Here is a 23,425-nt window from a genome sequence, read left to right as displayed (position 1 = left end):
CCTGCATGTGATCACAACCCCCCATAGTAGATAAGGACGCAATTGTAATAAAAAGTTTCTTTTAGAAGATAAAAAAGAAAGCTGTGAGAGTAAGCGTGTGGGGCTGGAAAAGGAATTGGAACTGTTGAATTAGACTTCACTTAGAAACCAGAGGAAACCCTCGCAAGTAACATGGTATCGCTCCTTCAAGCTCAGCCGGCTTTGTGAGGAAGGGCCACCGATGGGATGGGCGGCGTTAGCATCTGAGCTGACTTCTCTGCCCCAGCTCCTAACCAGTGCCTGTGTCTCTGTAAGTTTCATACACAGAGAGCCGCCAGACCCTGCTCGTCCAGTGCTTTCTAGCACAGTCTTTCTTCAAAGCAATCCGTCAGCATTTGTGTTGCAGAATACGTGGTGGAGAGCAAGATGCTGATTAAGGGCTCTAGGACTGCAAATTGGCAAGTGTCATGTTTAGGGAGACTGAAAGAGTTTTTAGATTCTGTTAGCTCTTTTGGGCCCTAACCACCCAGACACAGGAGTATCTGTCAGTCCAGGAATAAACACCCTTTTCTCATTATTATTAATTATTATTTTAAATAATAACCAAGTATTCACAATGCACCCACTAATAGATTTGCACTTTCTCTCTCCCGTTCTCCCTGGCCTATAACAAGAATGTCTCCTATTCAACAGCACACCCACTCTGCTGTGGGTCAGGACACCTCGCTTGGTGGGAAAACCTTGCTTGTCGTTTGCACTGATTCAGACCACGTATCCCTTCTGCTCTCCACCCAGAGCACCAGCAGCTACTCCTGTGTCTACTTCTGTGGTCATTCGCTTATCTGTCATAGAATGTACTAAGCTTGTATTCCTTGTCCACTTCAACGAGTCTGAGTTGGCTGTGACCGGGAAGGAGAGATTCGCCTTCGTCTCGACACAATGTCAGTCACAGTCTTGGTACCACAGAAAAAGAGCCAGAGTTATCTGTGTTGTTTGCTTTGAGATAGGGTTTCTAACTGTGGCTCCGGGTGATCCTGAACTCACAAACCTCCTGCGTCAGCTTCCAGAGTGCTTGTGAGATTACAGGCATCAGCCACCACACCCAGTAGAAGAAAATTCTTTTTTTGGTTTTTTTTTTTTTTTTGGTTTTTTTTTTACGTTGTATGCATGCATGTCGTTGGTTAGTTCATGTGATACTAGGGCATGAACCCAGACATGCCCAACAAGCAACCTACAGATATGAACTACATTCCTGGTCCCATGGCTCCTTGTCCTCATGGTGACTGCTGACTTTTCTTGAACAGCTAAGGGCTGCCTTTCTAAGACACGCACGCTTTTAGGACAAATCACATCTCCCCTCTAATCAACCTCCCACAGAAACAGAGGAATGTGTGGCACCATGACGCACACGACAGCTTCCGTGCCACATTTGAGCTCCACTGTAATCTTAGAGGACAGAGGTTGCTGGGGACTGACTCTTGTTCTGTAAGGCAGGCAGGCATATTCCTGTTCTGTGGGCCACTTCAAGGAAACACAGATGAATCAAACGCTTAAGGAGGCAAAGACTCAGGGAAACAGATGTGAATATTCACGTAGCCCGAGGAAGGCTTCGTAAGTGTGGTGTCAGAGAAAATAAGGCGTCTGATTACTAATGGATCCAAATACCCACTTGTGGAAAAACAGGTTGTAGCATCTAAAAAAGAAGATATTCAGTGTGTGTGTGTGTGTGTGTGTGTGTGTGTGTTTTAATGTATATGTAATGTGTTCGTGTGTGGGTATGTGAACCTGTACACTAGTGCATGTATAAGGCTGATATTGGGCGTCTTCCTTACTCACCCACCTATACCCACCATGTATTTTTGAGACAGGGTCTCTCGCCGAGCATTCCAGTTCTGCTAGACCAGCTGGTCAGTAAGCTCTAGCCATCCTGTTTCTTTCCTCCACCAGTACTGGGGTTATAGGTTTACATCACCATACTTAACTTTATTGTTGGTGGTTTTGTGGGGGTTTTTTGTTTTTCAAGATAGGGCTTCTCTGTGTAGCCCTGGCCATCCTGGAACTTGCTCCGCAGATCAGGCTGGCCTCAAACTTAGAGATTTACCTGCCTTTGCCTTCCTCATGAGAGAATTAAAGGTGTACCACTGCCTGGACATATTAAAAAACGATTTATTTTGTGTGTATGTCTGTCTTTGTGTATGTGTGCACATACATGCAGTACCCACAGAGGCCAGTAGAGGGCACCAGGTTTCCCCGAGGACAGAAATAACAGGCAGTTTTGAGCTCCTCTGAACTGTTTCTCCAGCCCCCCCCCCCTTTTAAAGAACAGCAATAAAAACACCAAGGGATGGATTTATATCATGTGGAGAAATTCCATTGAGTCTCTTGCCCATGCCAGCTGCAGCTGAGTGTGTCAGGAAGTATACTCAGGTGACTGGGAAGGGATACAGATGTTTCCAGAACTTTCCTGGCAAGCCAGACTGAGAGCATCGGTTGCGGGTGTAGATTCCTCAGTCTCTGCTTGTATAGCATTTGTGTGCAAGCCCAAAGTGCAGCCCTGAGCGCCTATGTGCTGGTGTGTACCTCCTTGGGGGAGGACACATGAGTGCAAAGACATCAATCCACGGCTTGGAGATCACAAGAAAAGAGAAAGGGGATGTCAACTGCCGGCTGGAAACTCGGCAGCTGGCCTAGTCGACGCTCTCCACCAGGGAAAACCTTCCGCCAAAATAATTGAGAATCTTGTAAAGATAACTTTCCCATGGAGCCACAAAGAATGCCGGGGCTGGAGAGACAAAAGACACGCATGGTCATTCATAAAACACCCTTTGTCTATTCAGGGCGACTTCAGTTCTTGGCTCCCGAGGGCCAAGGGGGAGAAAGAACAAGGAGGAATTTTTATCAAGTTACTCTTTCAGTGAACTGAGCTTTCTATGAAGGAATTGAAGCCAGCTTCATTCAGAACGTTTGTTTTTAAAAGCAGGGCTTGTTTTAAGTTAGAGACTCGGGACTTTGACAGTGGTTCCAGGAAACCTTGTAACAAGTGATGTTTAGGAGCTGAATTCAATCCAAGGGAATGAAGGGTTTTTTTTTTGTTTGTTTGTTTGTTTGTTTGATGTTTTCCATTAGCATGTATTAAGTGTACATGATACTGGGTTTCCTTATGACATTTTCAAATATGTATATAGTGTGTTCTAACCATATTCACCTCTTTCTGGACCTTGCTTCTAATCTTCATTCTCTTCCAAGCTAACAAGCTACTCCTTTCCTGCTTTCCACCCCCCTCCCCTCTGTGTGTGTGTGTGTGTGTGTTTGCGTGCTTGTGTGCCTGTGTGTCCCAGTGTGTTGCAGTAGGGATGCCTACAGGAGGGGCGTGGTGAAGGTTTGCTTGCGGGAGTGTGGTTACCTTACCAGTGTTATGCCACGGAAGACATCTATTCCATGAGGATGCTTAGCTTTTTTTTTTTTTTTCCTTTCTTTTTTTTCGGAGCTGAGGACTGAACCCAGGGCCTTGCGCTTGCTAGGCAAGCACTCTACCACTGAGCTAAATCCCCAACCCCTGCTTAGCTTTTAAGTAGGGATTATTTGTCTGGAAAATGGACATTAAACATCTGTGTTCTCCACAGTCACAATCCCAGCCCTCAGCCCACGGTGGCAAATGACCGCAAGAGGAGGGCTACCATTTGTATGCACTGAGTTTTGAAGATTTTAAAGCTTTTCCTGAGTTTTCTTTTTCTTTTTTTTTCTTTTTAAGGATGACTGTGCTAGGTAGCTCAACTGAAGCCATCCGTTGGCAACTGGAATAGGGCCAGCTGCAGAGACTCCCGAAACACAGCAACATTCCTCCACAGGCCTCCCGCCCTGTTGGCATGAGCACTTGGAGTTATGACCAAATGTTTATTAGCCGTGCCCCTGGCTGGGCTGTCTTAACAGAGGGAAAAATAACACATCAAGGGAAGCATTGCTCGTCAGAGCAGCGCCCACCGAAAAACATCTGCTCTTTAATTACACGGGAGCTTTCCAAGCACCCCACCCCCACCCCCCATTCCACCGATGCCTGCGCTTCTTTTGAAACAACATTTAGGCATGGTGTTTCCATTGCTGTTCCAGTCTCGGGAGGAAGCTCACAGCCAGTGAGTCAAGATTTGTAACTCGTGAAAAGGATTACGCGAGTTAAGTAAGAGCAGATGCCCTGGTATGGAAAGCCAGAGGCAGCAGAGCGGGGGACACTTGTCAACTCCTCTCTCACTGTTTGAGGCCATCCATTTTCCATTGCTGTAGCAAAATACCCAAGACCATGTCATTTAGAAGCATAGATCTTTAGACCCCTTGTGGCTCCGGAGGCTGGAAAGTTCTAGAGCATGGCGCCGTTTCAGCCAATGCCTTTGTAACTGCATAGTTTTGCCGAAAGAAGATGTGATGTCGCAGGAAGAGTGCATGCGTCAGTTCAGATCTACCCTTCTCTTACTAACCCACCAGTCACTTCCTGGTGACCCCCTCCTGGTGACCTCATTCAGTTCTCATTACCTTTCCAAGGCCTCCGCTTCAAACACTGTCGACTTAATGAATGTGAAGGAGATTCGATTTCTAGCGGGATCTGGGGAGACAGATGAGAGCCTGAGGCACTTTACCATTAAGATCCCGTTTTTTCTAGGTGGCTCCAGTTTATACCGGGGTTGACACTAACTAACTCACCTGTCATCCAAGCATGAGGACCTAAGTTTAAAGCCCAGAACCCACAGAAAGCAGATGCAATCCAGAGTGAACACCCGTGGCTCTAGTGCGTCCACTGAGAGGTGGCGGTGTGGGGACAGGAAAATCCACAGTGCACAAGCCAGCTACCTTGTGGCAAACAGTAAGAGACTCTGTCCCTAACAAGATGGCAGCGGAGAACTGATATCTTACTTAGGGTTTAATTGCTGCGAAGAGACACTATGACCGTGACAACTCCTATAAGAAGGGCGGCACTTAATCGAGTCCGGCTTACAGTTTAGCCCACTGTCATGGCAGGAAGCATGGCAGCGGACAGACAGACATGGTGTTGGAGCATCTCCATCTCAATCCACAGATAGCAGAAGGAGAGTGTATACCACCACACTGGGCATAGCTTGAGCACGGGGAACCTCAAAGCCCACAAAAACCACAATGACACACTTCCTCCAACAAGGCTACGCTTATTCCAACAAGGCCACGCCTCCTAATAGTACCACTCCATATGAGCTCAGCATTCAAGCACATGAGTCTCTGGAGGCCATCTCTATCCAAAATGACACCTGAGATTGTCTTCTGAACTCTATGCACCATAGCCCATACATACCTACATGTGGGAGCATGGGCTCACACACGCGTGCGCACGCACACACACACACACACAAGCAAGGGCAGTTGGATCAAATTTTTTTTTAATTATTGATTTATTATATTTGAGTACACTGTCCCTGTCTTCAGACACAGCAGAAGAGGGCATCAGATCTCATTACAGATGGTTGTGAGCCACCATGTGGTTGCTGGGAATTGAACTCAGGACCTCTGGAAGAGCAGTCAGTGCTCTTAACCACTGAGCCATCTCTCCAGCCCCATGGATCAAATAAGTTTAGCTTTTGGCACTAAGCATCTGTTGCATCTCGACACCTTTAAGTGTCTGTCCTGCTGGCTCCATACTCCATATGTAACATGGTGGTGCCCACCTTTAATCCCAGCCCTCAGGAGTCAGATACAAGCGAGTCCAAGGACAGCCTGATCTCCACAGTGAGTAACAGAACAGCCAGGGCTATGTAGAGGGGCCCTGCCTATCTCAAAGAAGAAGTTGAAATGAATCTTACGAGGTCAGTGAGTCAGCAGTCTTAGTTATCCAAGTGAGCAGAAATCCCAAATAGTAATGAAGATTTGGCTTGTTGTTGTAGTTTTAATTTTTATTACACTTTATGTATTTATGGGGGGGGGGGGGTTGGGGGAATGTGTCCTGTCATGGCAGACAAGTATGTGCCCATCCGAGGACAATTTGCACACGTTGGTTTTCTTCCACCATTTGGATCCCAGGTTTGAGCTTGAATTATCAGGTTTGGCAGCAAAAGCACCTTTACCCTTCTCGGCCATCTTGCCAGCCTGTTTGTTTGTTTGTTTGTTTGTTTGTTTGTTTGTTTGTTTTTAACTGGTTAATGTTTTGATGCTGGGAAATAAGACTAGTGCCTTGGGCATACCTAGCACGTGCTAGGCTATAACCCTAGGCCTGAGTCTGTGAGAGTAAAAAGCAAACAGATGATCATTTTATTGGACGCTGTAGGTTTGGACAGAGCATGGACCCCAGGTGTTATATATAGAAAACTGTTCAAATGATTCTACAGGGTTTTCCTGGTCTATACAATACTCTGTCTGTTGTCCGGAAGACACTGTCTCTACTAAACAGGGAAAGGCACACATTTACATACTGCATCTCTGACTGGACTTTCTTTCTCAGGGGCCATCGGTGCGCTAGAAGATGATCTTGTGACCCCGGGTCCAGGAGATGACATGGTGAACCCAGGTCTAGAAGACAGAATAGAAACCACGGACACTACAGGAGAACTGGATAAGTCAACTGCCAAGGCGCCTCTGGTGAGTGTCTAGGGAGAGAGGTCATTGGCTCCAAAACCTTACCTGTCACATACCTGGGTATGATGTATGTTTATGTAAGAAAACAGCTCCATACAAAGAAATGGTAATATGACTCATAACAGTGACACAGGTCTCATCCAGGGACAGGGAGCTAGTTTGTTGGCACAAACTATTTGAGAGCAATAGACCACATCTTCTTGTGGGCTGGAGAGGCAGATGGCTCAGTGGTTAAGAGCACTGGCTGCTCTTCCAGAGGTCCTAAGTTCAGTTTCCAGCAACCACATGGTGGCTCATAACCATCTGTAACGGGATCTGGTGCCCTCTTCTAGTGTGTCTGAGGACAGTGACAATGTACTTATATAAAATTAATTAATTAATTAATTAAAAAAGACTACATCTTCTCAAAGTAGTAAGAAACCAGCTTGGCGTTGTTTGCAAACTTGAGCTGGGGCAGGGCAGGTAATTACACCTGTTATTCCAGTATCCAGGAGGCAGATGTGTGTAAATACGAACTCTACGATGTGGCAACTATAATAGCAAATAGTAAAATAATTCCTATAGCCTGGTCTATGCAGTGAGTTCCAGGACAGCCTGGGCTACAGAGCAAGATTCTGCCAAATAAAACAAACAAATGAACTAAAAAGGACTGAATTCAGGGAACTTTGGTAGGGCCCTGAGGAGGGGAGATACCTTCATCCGAAAAGGGTAGGAAAGCCCCAAGCCAGTTCCTGCCCAACCTCTTCTTTTTTTTTTTTTTTGGCCTTGCGCTTCCTAGGCAAGCGCTCTACCCAACCCCCAACCTCTTCATTCAAATCACTTGCTCCATCCTCTGTGATGAACAATGAAAAGGTTTAAAAGCCACCACTGGGCTGGGGAAATGGCTCTCGGTAACATGGATGCCTTGCGAGCATGAGGACCTACCTGAGTTCACTCTCCAAAAGCCAGACGTGATGATATCTGGGGGCTGTCCTGACTCTGGGGAGGCCTCTGGGTCCCTGGGGTGTGTTGGCCAGCTAGCCTAGCCTAATTGGCAAGGGCCAGGCCAGTGAGAGACCTATGTCAGAGAACAACAAACACACATTCACATATGCCCACCTCAACCCCTGCATACATTGATACTTAAAACCAGAACCTCTTCGTAGTCCTCCGCTGCCGTGGAATGGCTGTGAGTTCTGGCACACCGTGAAAGCTCTTCAGTTCTTCATGGAATTTACTTCATAAAGTTGCCCTTGGCATTGAGAATGGATTTAAAGGGCCGGGTACAAAGTAAGTTGTCAGTGACAGTGACACATCTTTCCGCCAAGTTGTTCTGAGAGGGTTTTTTTTTTTTTAAATGTATTGATCCTTTGTGAGTTTCACATCATGCACCCCAGTCACAATTATCTTACTGTTCCCTAATACCTGCCCTCTTCCCTTGCAACCTCCCCCAAACAAAATAAACAAAACACAGCATAGAAAACATGTCATTGTGGAAGCTGTAATGTATCACAGTGTGCCCCAAGGTACATCCCTCTGTCCACACATCTTCCTCACTTGCTGGTGTTTGTTGCAATGAGTCATCGGTGTGGTTCAACGTCTCTGGCTTCTGTGACACCGTCCGTATTGGATCCTCATCGGGGCTCCTCCTGATTGTCTGGTTAATTGCCCTGTGTCACGGAGATCCTGCAACTTTGGATCGGTGGGACTGGCCCTTCCATGCATTCTAACCATTTGCAGATGATACAGATTTGGGGATACGCAAACTCAGAGCCCTGGATCTGGGCCACGTGGGTGGGAGTTGAGCTTGTCAGCCCCCTGTGAGCAGTGTTTTTTAAAGAATTAGGGGACAAGAAGTCTCCGTGCCTTCTTTTTTGATTTTCTTCTTTTTTTTTTTTTTTTTCTTTTTTTTTCCGGAGCTGGGGACCGAACCCAGGGCCTTGCGCTTGCTAAGCAAGCGCTCTACCACTGAGCTAAATCCCCAACCCGTCTCCGTGCCTTCTTCATTTAAGATTTATCGTAACATTTAAGATTGATTTCTGGATTGAACCTGGTTTTGTTCCCCATCTCCACTCCGTTATGGTTTGGTTTGGTTTTGGTTCTACCTGGAATTTATGTGGGTTCTTTTGGGTGTGTGCTACCCTAAAATCTTTCCCGAGGGAAGACAGGCAGTGTACATTTTAAACCTTCAGAATTTATCTTCTCTCTTTCTCGCCTCACTTCTGACAGGTACCAACACAGCCTCCCATTGAGGAACTGCCGACCTCAGGAACCTCCGACCACGATCACAAAGAACATGAGAGTACAACCACTGTCAAAGCGGTGACCAGCCACTCCACGGACAAGAAAACAACTCACTCCAATAGAGGTGGGTCCGTTTTATATAACCCACGAACCTCATGAGCAGAAGAGTCAAAGGGACTGAGGGACTAAGAAAATGAATCCCTCACCAGACTTTGTGTGGTGGGTCCAGAATCCGGTGTAACTGTGTCAAGTTAGTTTATTGGCTTTCTGGAAATATCTCTTAACTGTGACTGATAACTAGTAGTAACTCCCTACACACACGGGCCAGTCGATGGCTCCCCTTGTATTATACCCTTCTGTTAAGAACCTTGTGTTGGTGCTGGAGAGATGGATAGCTTACTGGACAAGCCCATGAATACTTTCAGAATTCATTCAGTTCCCAGCATCTCACAATGCCTCTGTCTTCTGAGGGTGCCTCACATAACAAACGTAAAATAAATATTTGAAAAGGAAAAACATCTTGCATAAGACGGGTCATATGGCTCAGTAGGTCAGCAGGTAAAGAAAGAGGCTTGCTGCCAACCTTGACAGTCCCTGAAACATACATGGTTAGAGGCAAGAAACTAAGGCCTAGAAATTGTCTCTTGCAGGGCACCACAGCACAATACCCACATACAATAAATGAATAAGTAAAAAAAAAAAAAAAAAAAACTTTTTTTTAAACAAACCTTGTGTTGACACTGGAGCAGCAATTCTACACTAAAGTTTCCCATTTTACATTATGGCTATTATAAGTCAGACTCAGCAGGACCTTGGATTGTGTGTATCAACCAGGCTGGTGCCTACAACCTGTACTGACTTTTGTAGCTGAGGCTGTCCTTGAACCCCGAATCATACTACTTCTACATTTTAAGTGCTGTGATTACATAGGCTACTGTGCCTGACTGAATGTTGTGTTACTTAATGTGTACCTCATGTCCAGGTGCCAGTCTGGCCTTAAGAGCTCAACACTTCTTCTTTTGTTATGATTTGTTTTTATTTGACGTGCACTGGTATTTGCTGCCTACATATACCTTTATGTGAAGGTGCTGGATTTCCTGGAAAGCAAGTTACAGACAGCTTCAAGCTGCCATGGAGGTGCCGGGAATTGAACCCAGTTCCCCTGGAAGAGCAGCCAGCACATCTAATCACTAGTTCATTTTTCCAGCCCCTCTATAGCATTTCTAAAGCCTTAAAAATTGGTTTTAGATCCAGGTTTGGTAGTTACATGGCCATAATGGCTCATATTCTAAGGCACAAAGATTATTAGTTAGAGGCTAGCCCCGGCTACATAGTAACACTTTATCTTATAAAATAGCCACACGGGGCTACATGAGATGCTGTTTCAAGAACAAAAAAAACTTCCACATTTGTACATATGTACAAATCACTGTCCGCAATATTTAACACTTGGAAGCAGCGGGGCTCACAAACAGGTGAAAGATGTAATGTCTTCGCATGGTGGAATGTTACTTAGCTTTAAAAGAGAAAGGAACGCTGACACATGTTACAATACATGCGAGGCAGTTCAGTCGGACACAAAGGACAGTGTGGTATGAAATCTACTTGCTTGAAGCACCAAAAGTGCTGAAGCCAATGGACACAGACATTGGAACGGTGGCCCCTAGCAGTGTAGGAGGGGGTAAATGGAGAGTTGTTGTGTAGTATGTTTAATTTTTACACGATGAGAAGGGGTTGAGAATTTGGCTCTGACAGATGCTTGCCTACCAAGGTCCTGGGTTCAAGCCGTGATACACACACACATAAAAAGAGCTCAGTCAACGGATGGAGGTGATGACTGTCCATGATTAAATATAATCTCACTGCACTGCACACTTAAAAGGATTTGTGGTGGCCAGGCACGGTAGGACACACCGTCAATCTCAGCAATCAGGAGGCAGAGGCTGCTTGGTCTACAGAGTGAGCTCTAGACAAGCCAGGGCGACACAGTGAAGTCCTGTCTCAAAACAAAACACAAAGCCAAGTCGGGTAGGGGCTCTGTCTGTTCCGTTGATTGATTGGGTATTTTGGGGTGCTCTGGATCTAATCCAGCCCCTTCCTCACAGCTAGGCAACCGCTCTGTCTACCACTGAGTCACACCCTGTAAAGCGCTTTGAAATGGATGAAAAGCTTGCTGCAAGCTGTTAGGAAAACGCTAACATTAAACACGAGGTGGAACCGAGGCGGACCAAAAGAAGGAGGGGTGTTACGACACGTTTCGAAATCGTAGAGGATTTCTCGTTTCTATCATGATTCAGCGTGTAACTAGCAGAAAAAAGTAGCCTTTCACCGAGCATTTCCTGCTATTGCTCTTAGGTGTTGGAAGCTTGGCTCCGTGGCTAAGAACACTTCCTGTTCTTTGCAGGGGTCTGGAATCAGCTCCTGGCAACCACATAGCAGCTAACAATCACCTGTCACTCCAGTTCTAGGAGATCAGATATCTTCCGCAGGCTCAAGGTGCACATAAACACACGCTCTCTCTCCCTCTCTCTCCCTCTCCCTTCCTCTCTCTCCCTCTCTCTCCTTTCCCCTCTCCCTCTCTCTCTCACATACAAACACACCAAATAAACAAACAATCAAATAAATAAATAAATGTGGGCTGGAGAGGTGGCTCATCTGTTAAAGGCTAGGCTCACAACCAAAACTAAATCTTAAAAGTTGAGTATGGGGGTGCACACCTGTAATCTTTTTTTTAAAAAATGTTTTATTTATTTATCATATATATATGAGTACACTGTAGCTGTCTTCAGACACACCAGAAGAGGGCATCAGATCTCATTACAGATGGTTGTGAGCCGCCATGTGGTTGCTGGGATTTGAACTCAGGGCCTCAGGAAGAGCAGTCGGTGCTCTTAACCACTGAGCCATCTCTCCAGCCCCACACCTGTAATCTTAACACTGGGAGGAAAGAACTCAAAGTGGAGAGGGTGTGTGTTGCTGCTCGACCCGAATGCAAGAGGAAACCCTCAAGAACAGAATTGAAGTCTCAAGGGACCAGTTATCACTAGGCCTTAGCAGGGCTGGCTACTGCCTCAAGATGTATAGGTCTGACCATCAAAGAAGAATGGAGTAGGTAGCAGGAGGGCAGCCCAGGTTACCTCTTCCTAAATTTGAAGCCTGCTGGGAAAGTGCTCAGATGAACCTTATCATTCCGTGTTTTCTAGGATCTTGATAAAAAGGTGAGGCAGCCACACCTGGATTCTTTCGCTATCTCTTTTCGCCGACAAGTTTCCCAACCCTTTATCTCCCAGCTCTGGGACTCAGTGTCCTTGACTCTGAGAATAAGATAAGGCAAAATCCTACGGATACAAAAGCAGTGAAAGCCTGTAGGTGGGAAGTAGCAAATTGAGGACAATAGATACAAAGACAGCAGTCTGTCGGGGCTGCCTTCTAAACTCCCATCAGGTTTGTTGAGGAAATTACCCTCATTGCCGGTGTTTGCTACATTCCACTTAAGGTAAATTTATCTGCCAACTGTTAAATTATAGTCATTAAATCCTAATGATTCTGATGTCCCATCTCCCTCTTTCCAGATAACGCAGGCGGTGAAACGCAGACCACAGATAAGAAAGGTAAATGAGAGGTTGATATATTCCTTTGGGAGATAAAAAGAGAGCGTCTTTGAGGTTTTTTTTTTTTATTCCATTCTTTCTAGGATCTCAGTCAAACAATAAACAGAATGGAATATCTTTTCTTCCTTCCTTTCTTTCTTTCTTTTTTTTTTTTTTTTTTTTTTGGTTCTTTTTTTTCCGGAGCTGGGGACCGAACCCAGGGCCTTGCGCTTCCTAGGCAAGCGCTCTACCACTGAGCTAAATCCCCAACCCCTCTCTCTTCCTTTCTAATTGCCTCCCTCCCCACCTTTCTGAAGTAGTGGGAATTGAACCCAGGACCTTATGCATGCTTAAGCCAATGCTCAACCACTAAGCAACGTCCCCAGCCCACGTCTAACTTTTTACTTTGAGACAGTCTTAAGTTTTCCCAGGCTGACTTCTCTGATAGGCCTAGCACCTTCATCTTTCTAATTATTAAGGGAAAAAAAGGAAAATCTGTGTATTTGAAAAGAAATTGGGCTGGCAGCATAGTTAACTTTTAACTCTGTTAGTTTAGTATGGGAACCCAGCACTACATAAATATGTATTTGTGTGCACACATGCGCATGCGCGCGCGCGCGCACACACACACACACACACACACACACACACACACACACTCTTCCCCCTCCCCCGACACCACACTTAGTATGGACAGCTGTGAGGAATAACATATCACAATTACTCTATTATATTGAATATGCTGGAATCTTTGTTCTTTGTTATGGACATATGATGTTTTCCCACTTAATGTTGGCCGTAAGTTTTCATGCATTTTTTTTTTTTTTATGTATGAAACATACTTTACTATGTCGAAGTATGTTCCTTCTGGCTTTTCAGGGGCTTTTGTCATGGAAGCCATAAAGAAGCATTGCCCATCAACAATGAAGCCAGTGTGTTATGTGCGATAAATCTAGAGACTCAGAAACCTTTTGATTCACAAGATGGGATTAGGGGGCTGGAGAGATGGCTCAGCGGTTAAGAGCACTGACTGCTCTTCCAGAGGTCCTGAGTTCAAATCCCAGCAACCACATGGTGGCTCACAACCATCATGTAATGAGATCTGATGCCCTCTTCTGGCGTGTCCGAAGACAGCTACAGTGTACTCATATAAATAAATAAAAAAAGAGATGGGATTCGGCCGGGACTTGGCTTGGTGGTACTGTGCTCGACGAGGCCTGGGTTTGCTCTCTGGTACCAAGCAGAGAAAAATGGTTCAGTGCTTCCACACTTGACTCCTCTGGACTCGGGAGACAAGCGGGGGACCGTTCCCTGCCGAGACCAGCACGGCAGTTCTGTTCCTTGCTTATGACGTGTGGTTTGGCACATCTGTCTATTCCTGGGACTCATGCTTCTTTCCCGGTCTATTCAGATGGCTTGGCTGTAGTGACCCTGGTCGGAATCATAATTGGCGTCTTGTTAGCCATTGGCTTCATTGGAGGGATCATCATTGTGGTTATGAGGAAGATTTCTGGAAGGTTCTCGTAAGTAGCCTCTCATCCCCCTGTGACGTGGGAATGTAGGCAATTCTGCCACCGCCCAAACCTTTGCATGCGCGGAAGCCTCTGCCCACGGTCCTCTTCAGAAGCCCATGGCACGGCCTCTGACGTCATCTGGGATGGATGTCAGCCTCTGCACACGGTCCTCTTCAGAAGCCCATGGCACGGCCTCTGACGGCTTCTGGGATGGATGTCAGCCCTGGCTTTACAAGTTTCTGAAACAAAACATGCTTTGAGGTCTGAGCAGATCTGATCTCTCGTCTTAATTTTCCAACTGCACAAATTTGAAAGAAAAATCCCAAGTTTTAACTTGTTTCTTTTTTTTTTTTTTCTTTTTTCTTTTTTTTCGGAGCTGGGGACCGAACCCAGGGCCTTGCGCTTCCTAGGCAAGCGCTCTACCACTGAGCTAAATCCCCAACCCCTTAACTTGTTTCTTAATCTCCTTGTTCCCTCTGCCATCAATAGCACCCATCACACTGCCCCTGTTCTGATGAGGACCTACACTGTGTGCATGGGGGGCAGGCATGCATGTTTTGCATTTAGATCCTTCCCTGACACCTAATCCCTCCACCACGGAGGTCATTATATCCTCCTGGTTAAGCTTCCTTTAGAATTTAGAATGTTCCAACTCAGGACCGGAGGAAAGCCAGAGAAAGACAGTCCGGGAGGGGAGAGGATGTGTCATCTATGACTGGGAGGTACACTGTCATGCAGTTGTCCATGCATCGTGTTCGGAAATGTCTGGGGTCCTGACCCTGGCTACGTAAGGTGTGGAGGGGAATATCTGGGGGGAAAGGGCACAAAGTTCCGGGACTGAAGCTAGAGAAAAGGACAATAGGATTAATTGACGGTGGGAAAGGGAGTGACTAGTCCCAACCGCAGTCCAAGCAGTAACTATGTTCTTTACTTTCACAGGCCCTAAAGAGCCAAACAGAACTGGTTGTTCTCCCAACACATCTGAAAATAAGAGAGCTTCCACCTTGCCCTGTTCCCCATCCTCTTCCTGTGGAGGAAGATGACCCATGGAATGCCCACCCACCCCTCTCACAGCCATGGTGACCCCTCCACTTGCCAGCAGTACCAAAGGAAAGATACGGGACAAGCCACTGGCCCCTCGAACCATCTGCCTTTGGAAATCAAATTTTTTAATATAAATGTTATGATTGAGGACCACATGCATAGAAAAATGGTGCAAAAACCGAGACAGTATCATCAGCTTTATCAACTGTAACCATGGGTTGGTTCTTCCGGGCCAGTCCCAGTCTGTTAAGAGGCAAAAGAATTTGGAAATGTTACCTCACAGAGGCACGGGTCTTTTTGCAGTTGCCAACCTGCAAATGCAGTTGATGCATACATATTCCAGCCTAGTGGGGTCTGAATCAGTGCATTGAAAGTATAAACCCAAAATCAGGCGTGATAGGCAGCCCCTCAGGGAGCTTCATTATACCTTTTCAGAAGCATCCACTGCCTTCAGTTCCCGGAAGATACCTTGCTTTTTACAAGCCTCCAAACCCTCTCTAAGCCTCAGATGACTCAATGACCCAGAGGTCTGTCTACTCCACTCCCCCTGGTGATGGAAAGCCCAAGTTGAGGAACCATGTCCTCACCTCCCTAGGCCTCAAGCCTTCAGATCAACCGCTTCTTTCTGGACGATGGAGACCTCATCCCAGATGCTCAGAAAGTTTGTTGGATGTCACAAAATGCCAGAGCCTCAGCCGCTGTCGAACCAAGAACGAAACTCAGTCCTTAAGTGGAAGTGACTCCTGTGCCTGCTTTAGCGTAGGAAATGAGACCAACCAGTTTCTAGCACCTGCCTTCTGCTTCCCAGGAAAGACGGAGAAAAAAATAATCTTGTATGTTCTTAACTGCTTCTAGGTGGTGGATGGAAAGGTTTGATGTTAATTTCCGGTCTTCGTGACATACCACATCTTCCCATGAGGACTCGGTGTTGCTGGCACAAGAGCTGTAGTGTCTTGGTTACCTGTGTTGGTACTCAATACAGTGTAGACATCTTTTCAAATAAAATATGATTGTGTACAATCATGAGTCCAACATTTGACACGTCTGTCAACTTTAGATGTCACTTCTGGTGATATATATTATTATAATGTCATATATTATATCATATATATATATATATATATATATATATATATTAGTTTTGTAGACTAAGCTAGCCAGCCTCAAACTGAGACCTGTGTACATACCTCCTTAGCAGTGGGACTAAAGGTGTGTGTCATCATGCCTGGCTAAGAATATATCTTTTAAATGTAGCTGCCTGTTGACTTAATGGAGAGAGAAGTATCCATGGTCACAGGAAGTTCAAACCCAGGGTGGGGAAAATGGACCACAGCTGTTACCAAACCTCTGCTAAAGTAGAGAAGCCAAGGCCAAGGACAGAATAGAATGAAAATCAACTGTCATCTTGGGTCTTTTGTCCTCTCTGGTCTCAGGGTTAGCAAGGTCTTGCCTTGGCCAATGAGGAGAAGCCATGGGATGGAGCAATTTTACCTGGCCCTTAACACTTTCCTACGAACCTGACTTTGGGTTCAGAGCTCAGCTCAAGAACAGGAGGTGAAAGAAGGCAGGAGTTTGCAGGCCTGGGAGCCGTGCCTCCATCCAGAACTCAATTCCCACTCATTCTCCCTCCATGGAGACTGCCGTAGTCAGGGGCTGTACCCTCTCTCTGTCCATCACCTGTCCCTGCTGCTCTGCTGGGATTCTGTGATACTGCTGCCCTTCTCTGAGCCTGTGCTCATGGGTAAAGGTTGAGTGTTGGCAGAAGTTACCACTTACCTCTTTGAAAATAAGTACAGATGGCTGGTGCGATGGCTTGGTGTGTAAAGTCACATTCTACACAAGTCTGAGGACCTGAGTACTCTCCCCGGAACCCGGAAGACAAGGAGAGAACTGATTCCTCAGACTACCATTCATACTCATATGCACACAGTGGTAAATAAAAATTTAAACCAATAAAAGAAGTGTAGATAGTGTTTCCCTTCTCTCTGAAATACCCAGGACCGTTATTCAGACTTCTTCAGGGAAAGTTGGGGTTGCTTTCAGATAAAAAAAATAATATAAAAGACTTTTAAGAAAATAAGTATTATTTCCGTGTGTATCCGCATTTTGCCAGCATATATGTCTGAGCTGCGTATGTGCCTGGAGCTTGTGGAGGTCAGAAGAGGGAATGAGATCTAGAACTAGAAGTATGGACAGTTGTGAGCTGCTGTGCTGGTGTTGGGATTAAACCCAGTTCCACTGGAAGAGCAGCCAGGGCTCCTTACTACTGAGCCATCTCTCCAGCCACTTAGGATAGGTTCTTATCCCATAACCTAGACTGCCCTTGAACTTACAGTTCTTCTTCCTCAGCATCCCCAGTTCTGAGAGTCTAGGCATTGTGCCTGGCTCAGACATTATAATGTGGGATGTTTTATGGTCTCCAGTTGAACATCCCTAGTCTAAAACTCGGGAGACCTGTGGCATGCAAATCTGGGACTGAGCATCATGTCAACTCTAAATATTTTCTTTTCCTTTCATGTGCATTGGTGGTTTTGCCTGTAAGAGGGTGTAAGATCCCCTAGAACTGTAGTTCCAGACAGCTGTGAGCTACCATGGGGGGGGGGGGGGCGCTGGGAATTGAACCTGCCATCTCTGGAAGAATAGCCAGTGCTCTTAACCTCTAGCTATCCCTCCGGCCTCTCCCCAGCCCCTTTAAACATTTCAGGCTTCAAAATTGGGAATGCTCAACCTCTCTTCAGATTTTATTCAGTTTTGGGGGCTGTTGAATTTGCTAGACATCAGAAATCCTGGGTTCCTGATTCCTTAGAGAAGACTGTGATTTCAGTCCATCCATTTATTATAGATGCAACTCCTTAGAGCCCCATTTAATCTTTGGGGCTCATTTGTAACTACTTCCAGATCCTGCAGAAAACTTCCCTTGTCTAACTAAAGACTATCCACATCTAACCTCACAGCCTCAAAGGGAAAGTACCCCCCCCTTCATCTAGAGCACAAGTGTCTTCCATTATGAACACCCCCAGGGAGACAGACTGCCAAGGGTGTGGGATGTTTAGGAATGGCTTTGTCTCCTCCTCTGCCCCAGACTTCTGGGGTGGTGGCAATGATGTTCCCTGGTACTGCTGTGTTAACCTAAGCCTTCTTTGATTGTGCACCTAGACTCCTGAACTCAGAAAGCTGAGGCAGGGAGGGACATGAGTTCGAGGCCAGCCTGGCTGAGCTCTATTCTGAGACCGTAGATCAGTTGCCCCTCTTAGCTCCCTGCTCCCTGCTCCACAAGCTCCTGTCTTGACTTCTGTCCTCTTTCCTGGTCAGATCTTCAATGTAGAAGCTCACCATGATTGCAAAGTTAAATGTTCCCATCCCACCTCCAATCTGAATTGCCCTATACCAGTGATTTCCTTCGTAGGACATCTTTCCAAACATACACCACCACATTACAAAATTGCCCCAATGGTTATAAAGTAACTGGGTAGGGATTTCACCACCTGTATCCCACACACACATACAACACTGGAATGAAAGCCGTGTGGCTCTGGATCTAGGACTAACTTCAATTGGATGTCACCTTGAGCAATGCACATGTTTTTCTTCTATCCTTACTCTACATCTGTGTATCCACAATCGAGGTAGAAAATAGTATAACTGAGAAGTAGTTCAGTGGGAGAGAGAGCACCTGCACAATGTGTGAGAGCCTAGACACGGGATCTTTCTCTGCGACTTGCTTCCTCTAGCCACATTCTGCCTATGGGTCTCACCTTTGCTGAGGCAAATAACCCAGGTGCGTCCCAGCAGCTGGTGTGGAGGATTATTAGATCATGGCTATGGCACCATTTGTGATCTTCTCCCCCACCCCCTGTTGCTGGACATCTAGGTTGTTTCTACATTTTAAAATCTAAACAGGATACCCATAGTTAAAGACATTTTATGTTTTTAGAGAGCAGGATTTTGTTGCCCACAAAGAAACAAATGTGAGTCTATTTAATAAATTATTATTGTTTTAGATTTTATTTTTAAGTGTGTGAATGGCTGTGAGCATGTATTCAGGTATATGCAGAAACCTGAAGAGAGTGTTGGATCCGTGGGAGCCGCAGTTACGGCTGTGTGGTTGTGAGCTGCATAGATATCATCTGATATCTTTCTTATAACCTTTAGTTAGAAAATCACTTCACCCATTTTAATCAGTTTGTGAGTGGTAGTTAGAGGTTGGCACAATCTGGTTTCATTTTTTTAAATTTTTAAAAAAAAATTTTAAATTTATTTCATGTGAGTACACTGTCACTGTCTTCAGACACACCAGAAGAGGGCACCAGATCTCATTACAGATGGTTGTGAGCCACCATGTGGTTGCTGGGATTTGAACTCAGGACCTCTGGAGGAGCAGATTAAGACGCTCTTATCCACTGAGCCATCTCTCCAACCCTGTAGCCTTGTTCTTAGGGTCTGAATTAATTGGATTTCCAATAACTTCATAAAGGTCTCTTTTCCCTCCCCATCTATTCCTGTTGGGTGAATATCTGTGTGACTTCATTTCTGTATCAAAGTACCTGGAAGAAACATGCTTATTATTTCTTTTCAAAAAATGATAGGGATGTCTCATCCACATTCCATAAAAATGTATTTGGAGCTGGTAATCGAACATAAATACAAATTGTTGAAATTGAAGGACTGCATTTGCTTTTAAAGTGTAAGATAACTTATCAAAAACAGGGGCGATTTTCTTTTCTTTTTTTTTTTTGGTTCTTTTTTTCGGAGCTGGGGACCGAACCCAGGGCCTTGTGCTTCCTAGGCAAGCGCTCTACCACTGAGCTAAATCCCCAACCCCGTGATTTTCTTTTGTTTTGCAGGGTTGTGTGTGTGTGTATCTTTGTGAATGTGTGGTGTATGTACTTGTGTGCCAGGCATGGAAAACCTTCTTTCATATTGTTGGTCAAGGTGGTTCAAGAGACTCCTAAAACAGAACAAGACGTTGACGTTGCTCTTGGCTGTCTCCCTTCATTTAAAAATGTTAAAGGAACCACACACTCCACACCCAGGACACGGAGGCATGGAACTGGAACTGACCTGGAAGACTCCTTTTGGAGGCCATCTTTCGGGCCAATCAGAAAGTGCCAAGCATGCTCCCTGGCACAAGGGAGAAGACAGTGAGTCTCCCAGCTGTAAGACTTACAAATCAGCAATGACTGGGCTTGCGGGATATCTACCATTGTGCAGCAGGACACCCATGTTTTAGGTGTAGCAAACAGCCGTCTAATTGAATTTAACCGCTCACTGGGAGCAAGTTCATGCCTGGTACTGTAAACCTACAACTACCCATGCATACAGAGGTCATAGACACTAAGCGGGGAAATTCTGCCTTTGTTAACACTGTCTAAGCTCCACCCCCACAGTTACCTGGCAACAGCCAGGCGTGCCTGACGCTATAAAAGGGGCTGCTTGCCCCCCCTCCTCACTCTCTTACTCCTGCTCTTCTTTTCTTCCCCTTTCATCCTCTCTCCCCCCATCCCCTTTCCCCCTTCCCTTCATGAGCTCATGGCCGGCCTCTACTCCTCTCCTCTTCTCCTCTTCTCTCTCCCATCCCTCTCCCTTGTCTTGTCCTTCCATTAAACCTCTCCGCGTGGAACCATGATGACGTGGTGTGGTTTGTCCAGACGAGAGCTGAGATTTTTACCCCAACAGTCATTTTCCCAAATCAATACATTCATTCGCTGCGCTCTAAATATTTATCTGTATTTTCACAGAAAGATGCTCCCCCGGAGATGAGTCCCCTGACAGGTTGTCTACTCCCGAGTGACTAACCCTAAAGAAATGTACAAACAAGCAATGACGAACAGAGTCTCTAGGTTGTGAGTATAAATGTAACGATAATAATTATGGAAGAAGTCATGAATTTGAAAGACGGGGCACAGGAGGAGTAGGAGAGGAAAGAGAAGGGGGGTGGAAATGATGTAATACAGCACTCATAGTAGCGGGCATTGGTAAAGCCAGCGATGGCTCCAGGTTCGTCAGGGGACCCATCTCAAAATATAAAGAGAATAGTGACAAAGACATCCCATTCCAGGAAAATATGAAGGCTACCACTAAGTAACTATCCTAGAGCCACCAGAAGCTAGAGAAGGCTGGACCACTTCCCCAGAGCCCTAGCTCTGCTCACTCTTGATTGCCGGTGGGAACCCTCCCGGAAATGGGGGAGAATAAACTCCTGTTGTTTCCACCCTCCGACCTGTTGACACTTGTCACAGCTGCCCTGGGAAGTTAACACCCCTGTGAGTAACCCACTCTCGAGGGAGGAAGCTTCCCCACTCCCGTCCAGCTCATCCCAGACAGAAAGCAACCCTAACCGCTTCACCTCTGACCTTGAGCCGTTCACCTGATGCTTCCAAACAATAGGAGGCAGGCGTTGTACTTCCTTTGTGATGGACAGATGTTAATGGTCTTACCAACTGTTATTCGAATTTGTCACTGGCGGATAATTCCTGTTGAAAGACTTACGGCCTTGAACAATAAGCCAACCCAGAAATGGGTATTGAAATGCAAACTGCCCTAACTTCTATACTTGTCTCTTTACTAACCTTAAAACACCCTCCCTGCTCAGAGTTTAATTTGAATACACGATTCAAGCTAAGAAACATTCTGACATAAATAAAACCCCAACTTCTACTCTGCAAGGCCTCAACAGACACTGCCTGAGTGTCTTGGCTGCTGGTCAGGTGAGTCCTTAAGGTGTCAGTGATGAGAAGGCATTGTTCTAATCAAAGAGCGTGGAACCCATTGTCCTTTGGGTCTGTGGCTAACATGGCAAGTTTCTCAGGTCTAAGGGCATTGTTCATTCGAAAATCCCTGAGCAGTTTAATGTGTGGCTGTTTGTTGACTGGCCCCAGGCAACAGAGTTTGCCAGTAGCACCCAGACAGGCAGACCTAGAAAGAGGCTAAGTGTAAACAAAGAAACCTCCCAGCTTCTTCTTCATTCCAAAGTGCCACTGGGAGGGCTCCCCTTCCTCCTGACTGGCCCCACTAGCCCAAGGTCAGTCAGGGACAAGTCTCAGTTTGCATAAAACTTCAGCCCTATCAGATCGCCCTTCTTTGTATAAATTAACCAATCCAAAATAAGAGGGAGACCTACCTTGTACCAGAAGTCACTTAAAAGACCCAAGCCCTCTAGCAAGGTGGTTCTCAACCTTCCTAAGGCCACAAACCTTTAATACAATTCATGTTGTGGTGACACACACCCCCCCCCAACATAAAATGATTTCCACGGGCTACTTCACAACTGTAATTTTGTAATATAAGTATCTGCTATGCAGGATACGAGACCTCTGTGGGGGGGTCGAGACCCACAGGTTGAGAACTGCTGCTCCAGAAACTCTTGGCTTTGGGTTCTGAATCCTCTGTCCACTTGTGGGAAGTCTGTCCATCTGTGTGGGTGTGCATGAGTGCTTTCTCGCTTCCCCCCCCCCCCCCCCGGAGCTGGGGACCAAACCCAGGGCCTTGCTTTCGCTAGGCCAGCGCTCTACTGCTGAGCTAAATCCCCAACCCCGCTTTCTCGCTTTTAAGAGTTTGTTGCCTTCTGTGCTCAAGTTTCTTCCCTCCTTTTAATCCCTTAAGTGGCAGAAAGAAAAAAAAAAAAAAGAAAAACCAAAGCAAATCAAAGGATGCAAAGACAGCATCACCAGCAAAATGGCTCTGGAGAAGCTAACCTTGCTGCCTTCCTCTCCTCTGTCCTCTCCTCTGTCCTCAGACTCCTGCTGTCTGTTGCCAGGAGCCTGCCCTCACTAGGCTGCCATGGATCCTGCTAAAGGAAGAGTAGGTAGAGAGGAGCATGTATAGCACACTTCCTGCCTGCCAAATAGAAATGCGGTCATATGAGCTGGAGAGATGGCTCAGCGGTTAAGAACACTGATTGCTCTGCCAAAGGTCCTGAGTTCAATTCCCAGCAACCACATGGTGGCTCACAACCATCTGTAATGGGATCTGATGCCCTCTTCTGGTGTGTCTGAAGACAGTGACAGTGTACTCACATGAAATAAATAAATAAATCTTTTAAAAAAATTAATTTAAAAAGAAACTCGGTCACAGTTGACCTTAGGAGACCACACCTAGAACAGGTAGACAGTGTGTATGGCACAGGGTAAATCTCTAGGCTGCAACCATTGGCACTCCTAGCTCTTAGCCTCTGGTTCTCCTGCCTCTCAGTATCATTCCCTCAAAGTCCTCTCCATTGCCACCTACTGACGAGGCATCCACACACCCTGCTTATTCAGTCACTGTCACTACTGTGCACTTGTGGCTTTCTCTGTGCTTACGTGTGTAATATCCTTTCCCTAGATGGAGCGTAAACTCCCATATTGATTTTCTATAGCCACTGCAACAAAAAGGCAGATAGGTAGCCTGAAACAACAGCTCCAGAGCCCACACATCTGAACTCAACAGTGTTGCTGTTTCCTGGGTGGCCCAAGGAGGCTTTTGCCTCCATTGGTGTCTGGCTATTGC

General features: G+C 46.0%; 1 protein-coding gene across 2 annotated transcripts in view; it reads left to right on the top strand.

Moving 5' to 3' along the window:
- Pdpn (podoplanin) overlaps positions 1 to 15,954 on the top strand; it is a 34,118-nt gene extending 18,164 nt beyond the window's left edge. Inside the window, exons 2-6 of one of the 2 annotated variants that reach the window (NM_019358.2) lie at positions 6,434 to 6,570; positions 8,776 to 8,914; positions 12,363 to 12,401; positions 13,792 to 13,903; positions 14,834 to 15,954. In NM_019358.2, coding sequence (NP_062231.2) covers positions 6,434 to 6,570; positions 8,776 to 8,914; positions 12,363 to 12,401; positions 13,792 to 13,903; positions 14,834 to 14,840 — 434 coding nt within the window. In that variant the 3' untranslated portion in view covers positions 14,841 to 15,954. Of the gene's footprint in view, positions 1 to 6,433; positions 6,571 to 8,775; positions 8,915 to 12,362; positions 12,402 to 13,791; positions 13,908 to 14,833 lie in introns of those variants that run through there. The other variant, XM_006239338.5, reaches the window with a different exon arrangement.
- The last annotated feature ends 7,471 nt before the right edge of the window (positions 15,955 to 23,425 follow it).

This window comes from Rattus norvegicus, chromosome 5, assembly GCF_036323735.1.
Source record: "Rattus norvegicus strain BN/NHsdMcwi chromosome 5, GRCr8, whole genome shotgun sequence".
Lineage (NCBI taxonomy): Eukaryota > Metazoa > Chordata > Mammalia > Rodentia > Muridae > Rattus > Rattus norvegicus.
Note: the sequence above shows the minus strand (reverse complement) of the source record. Positions and strands in the feature narration are given on the sequence as shown.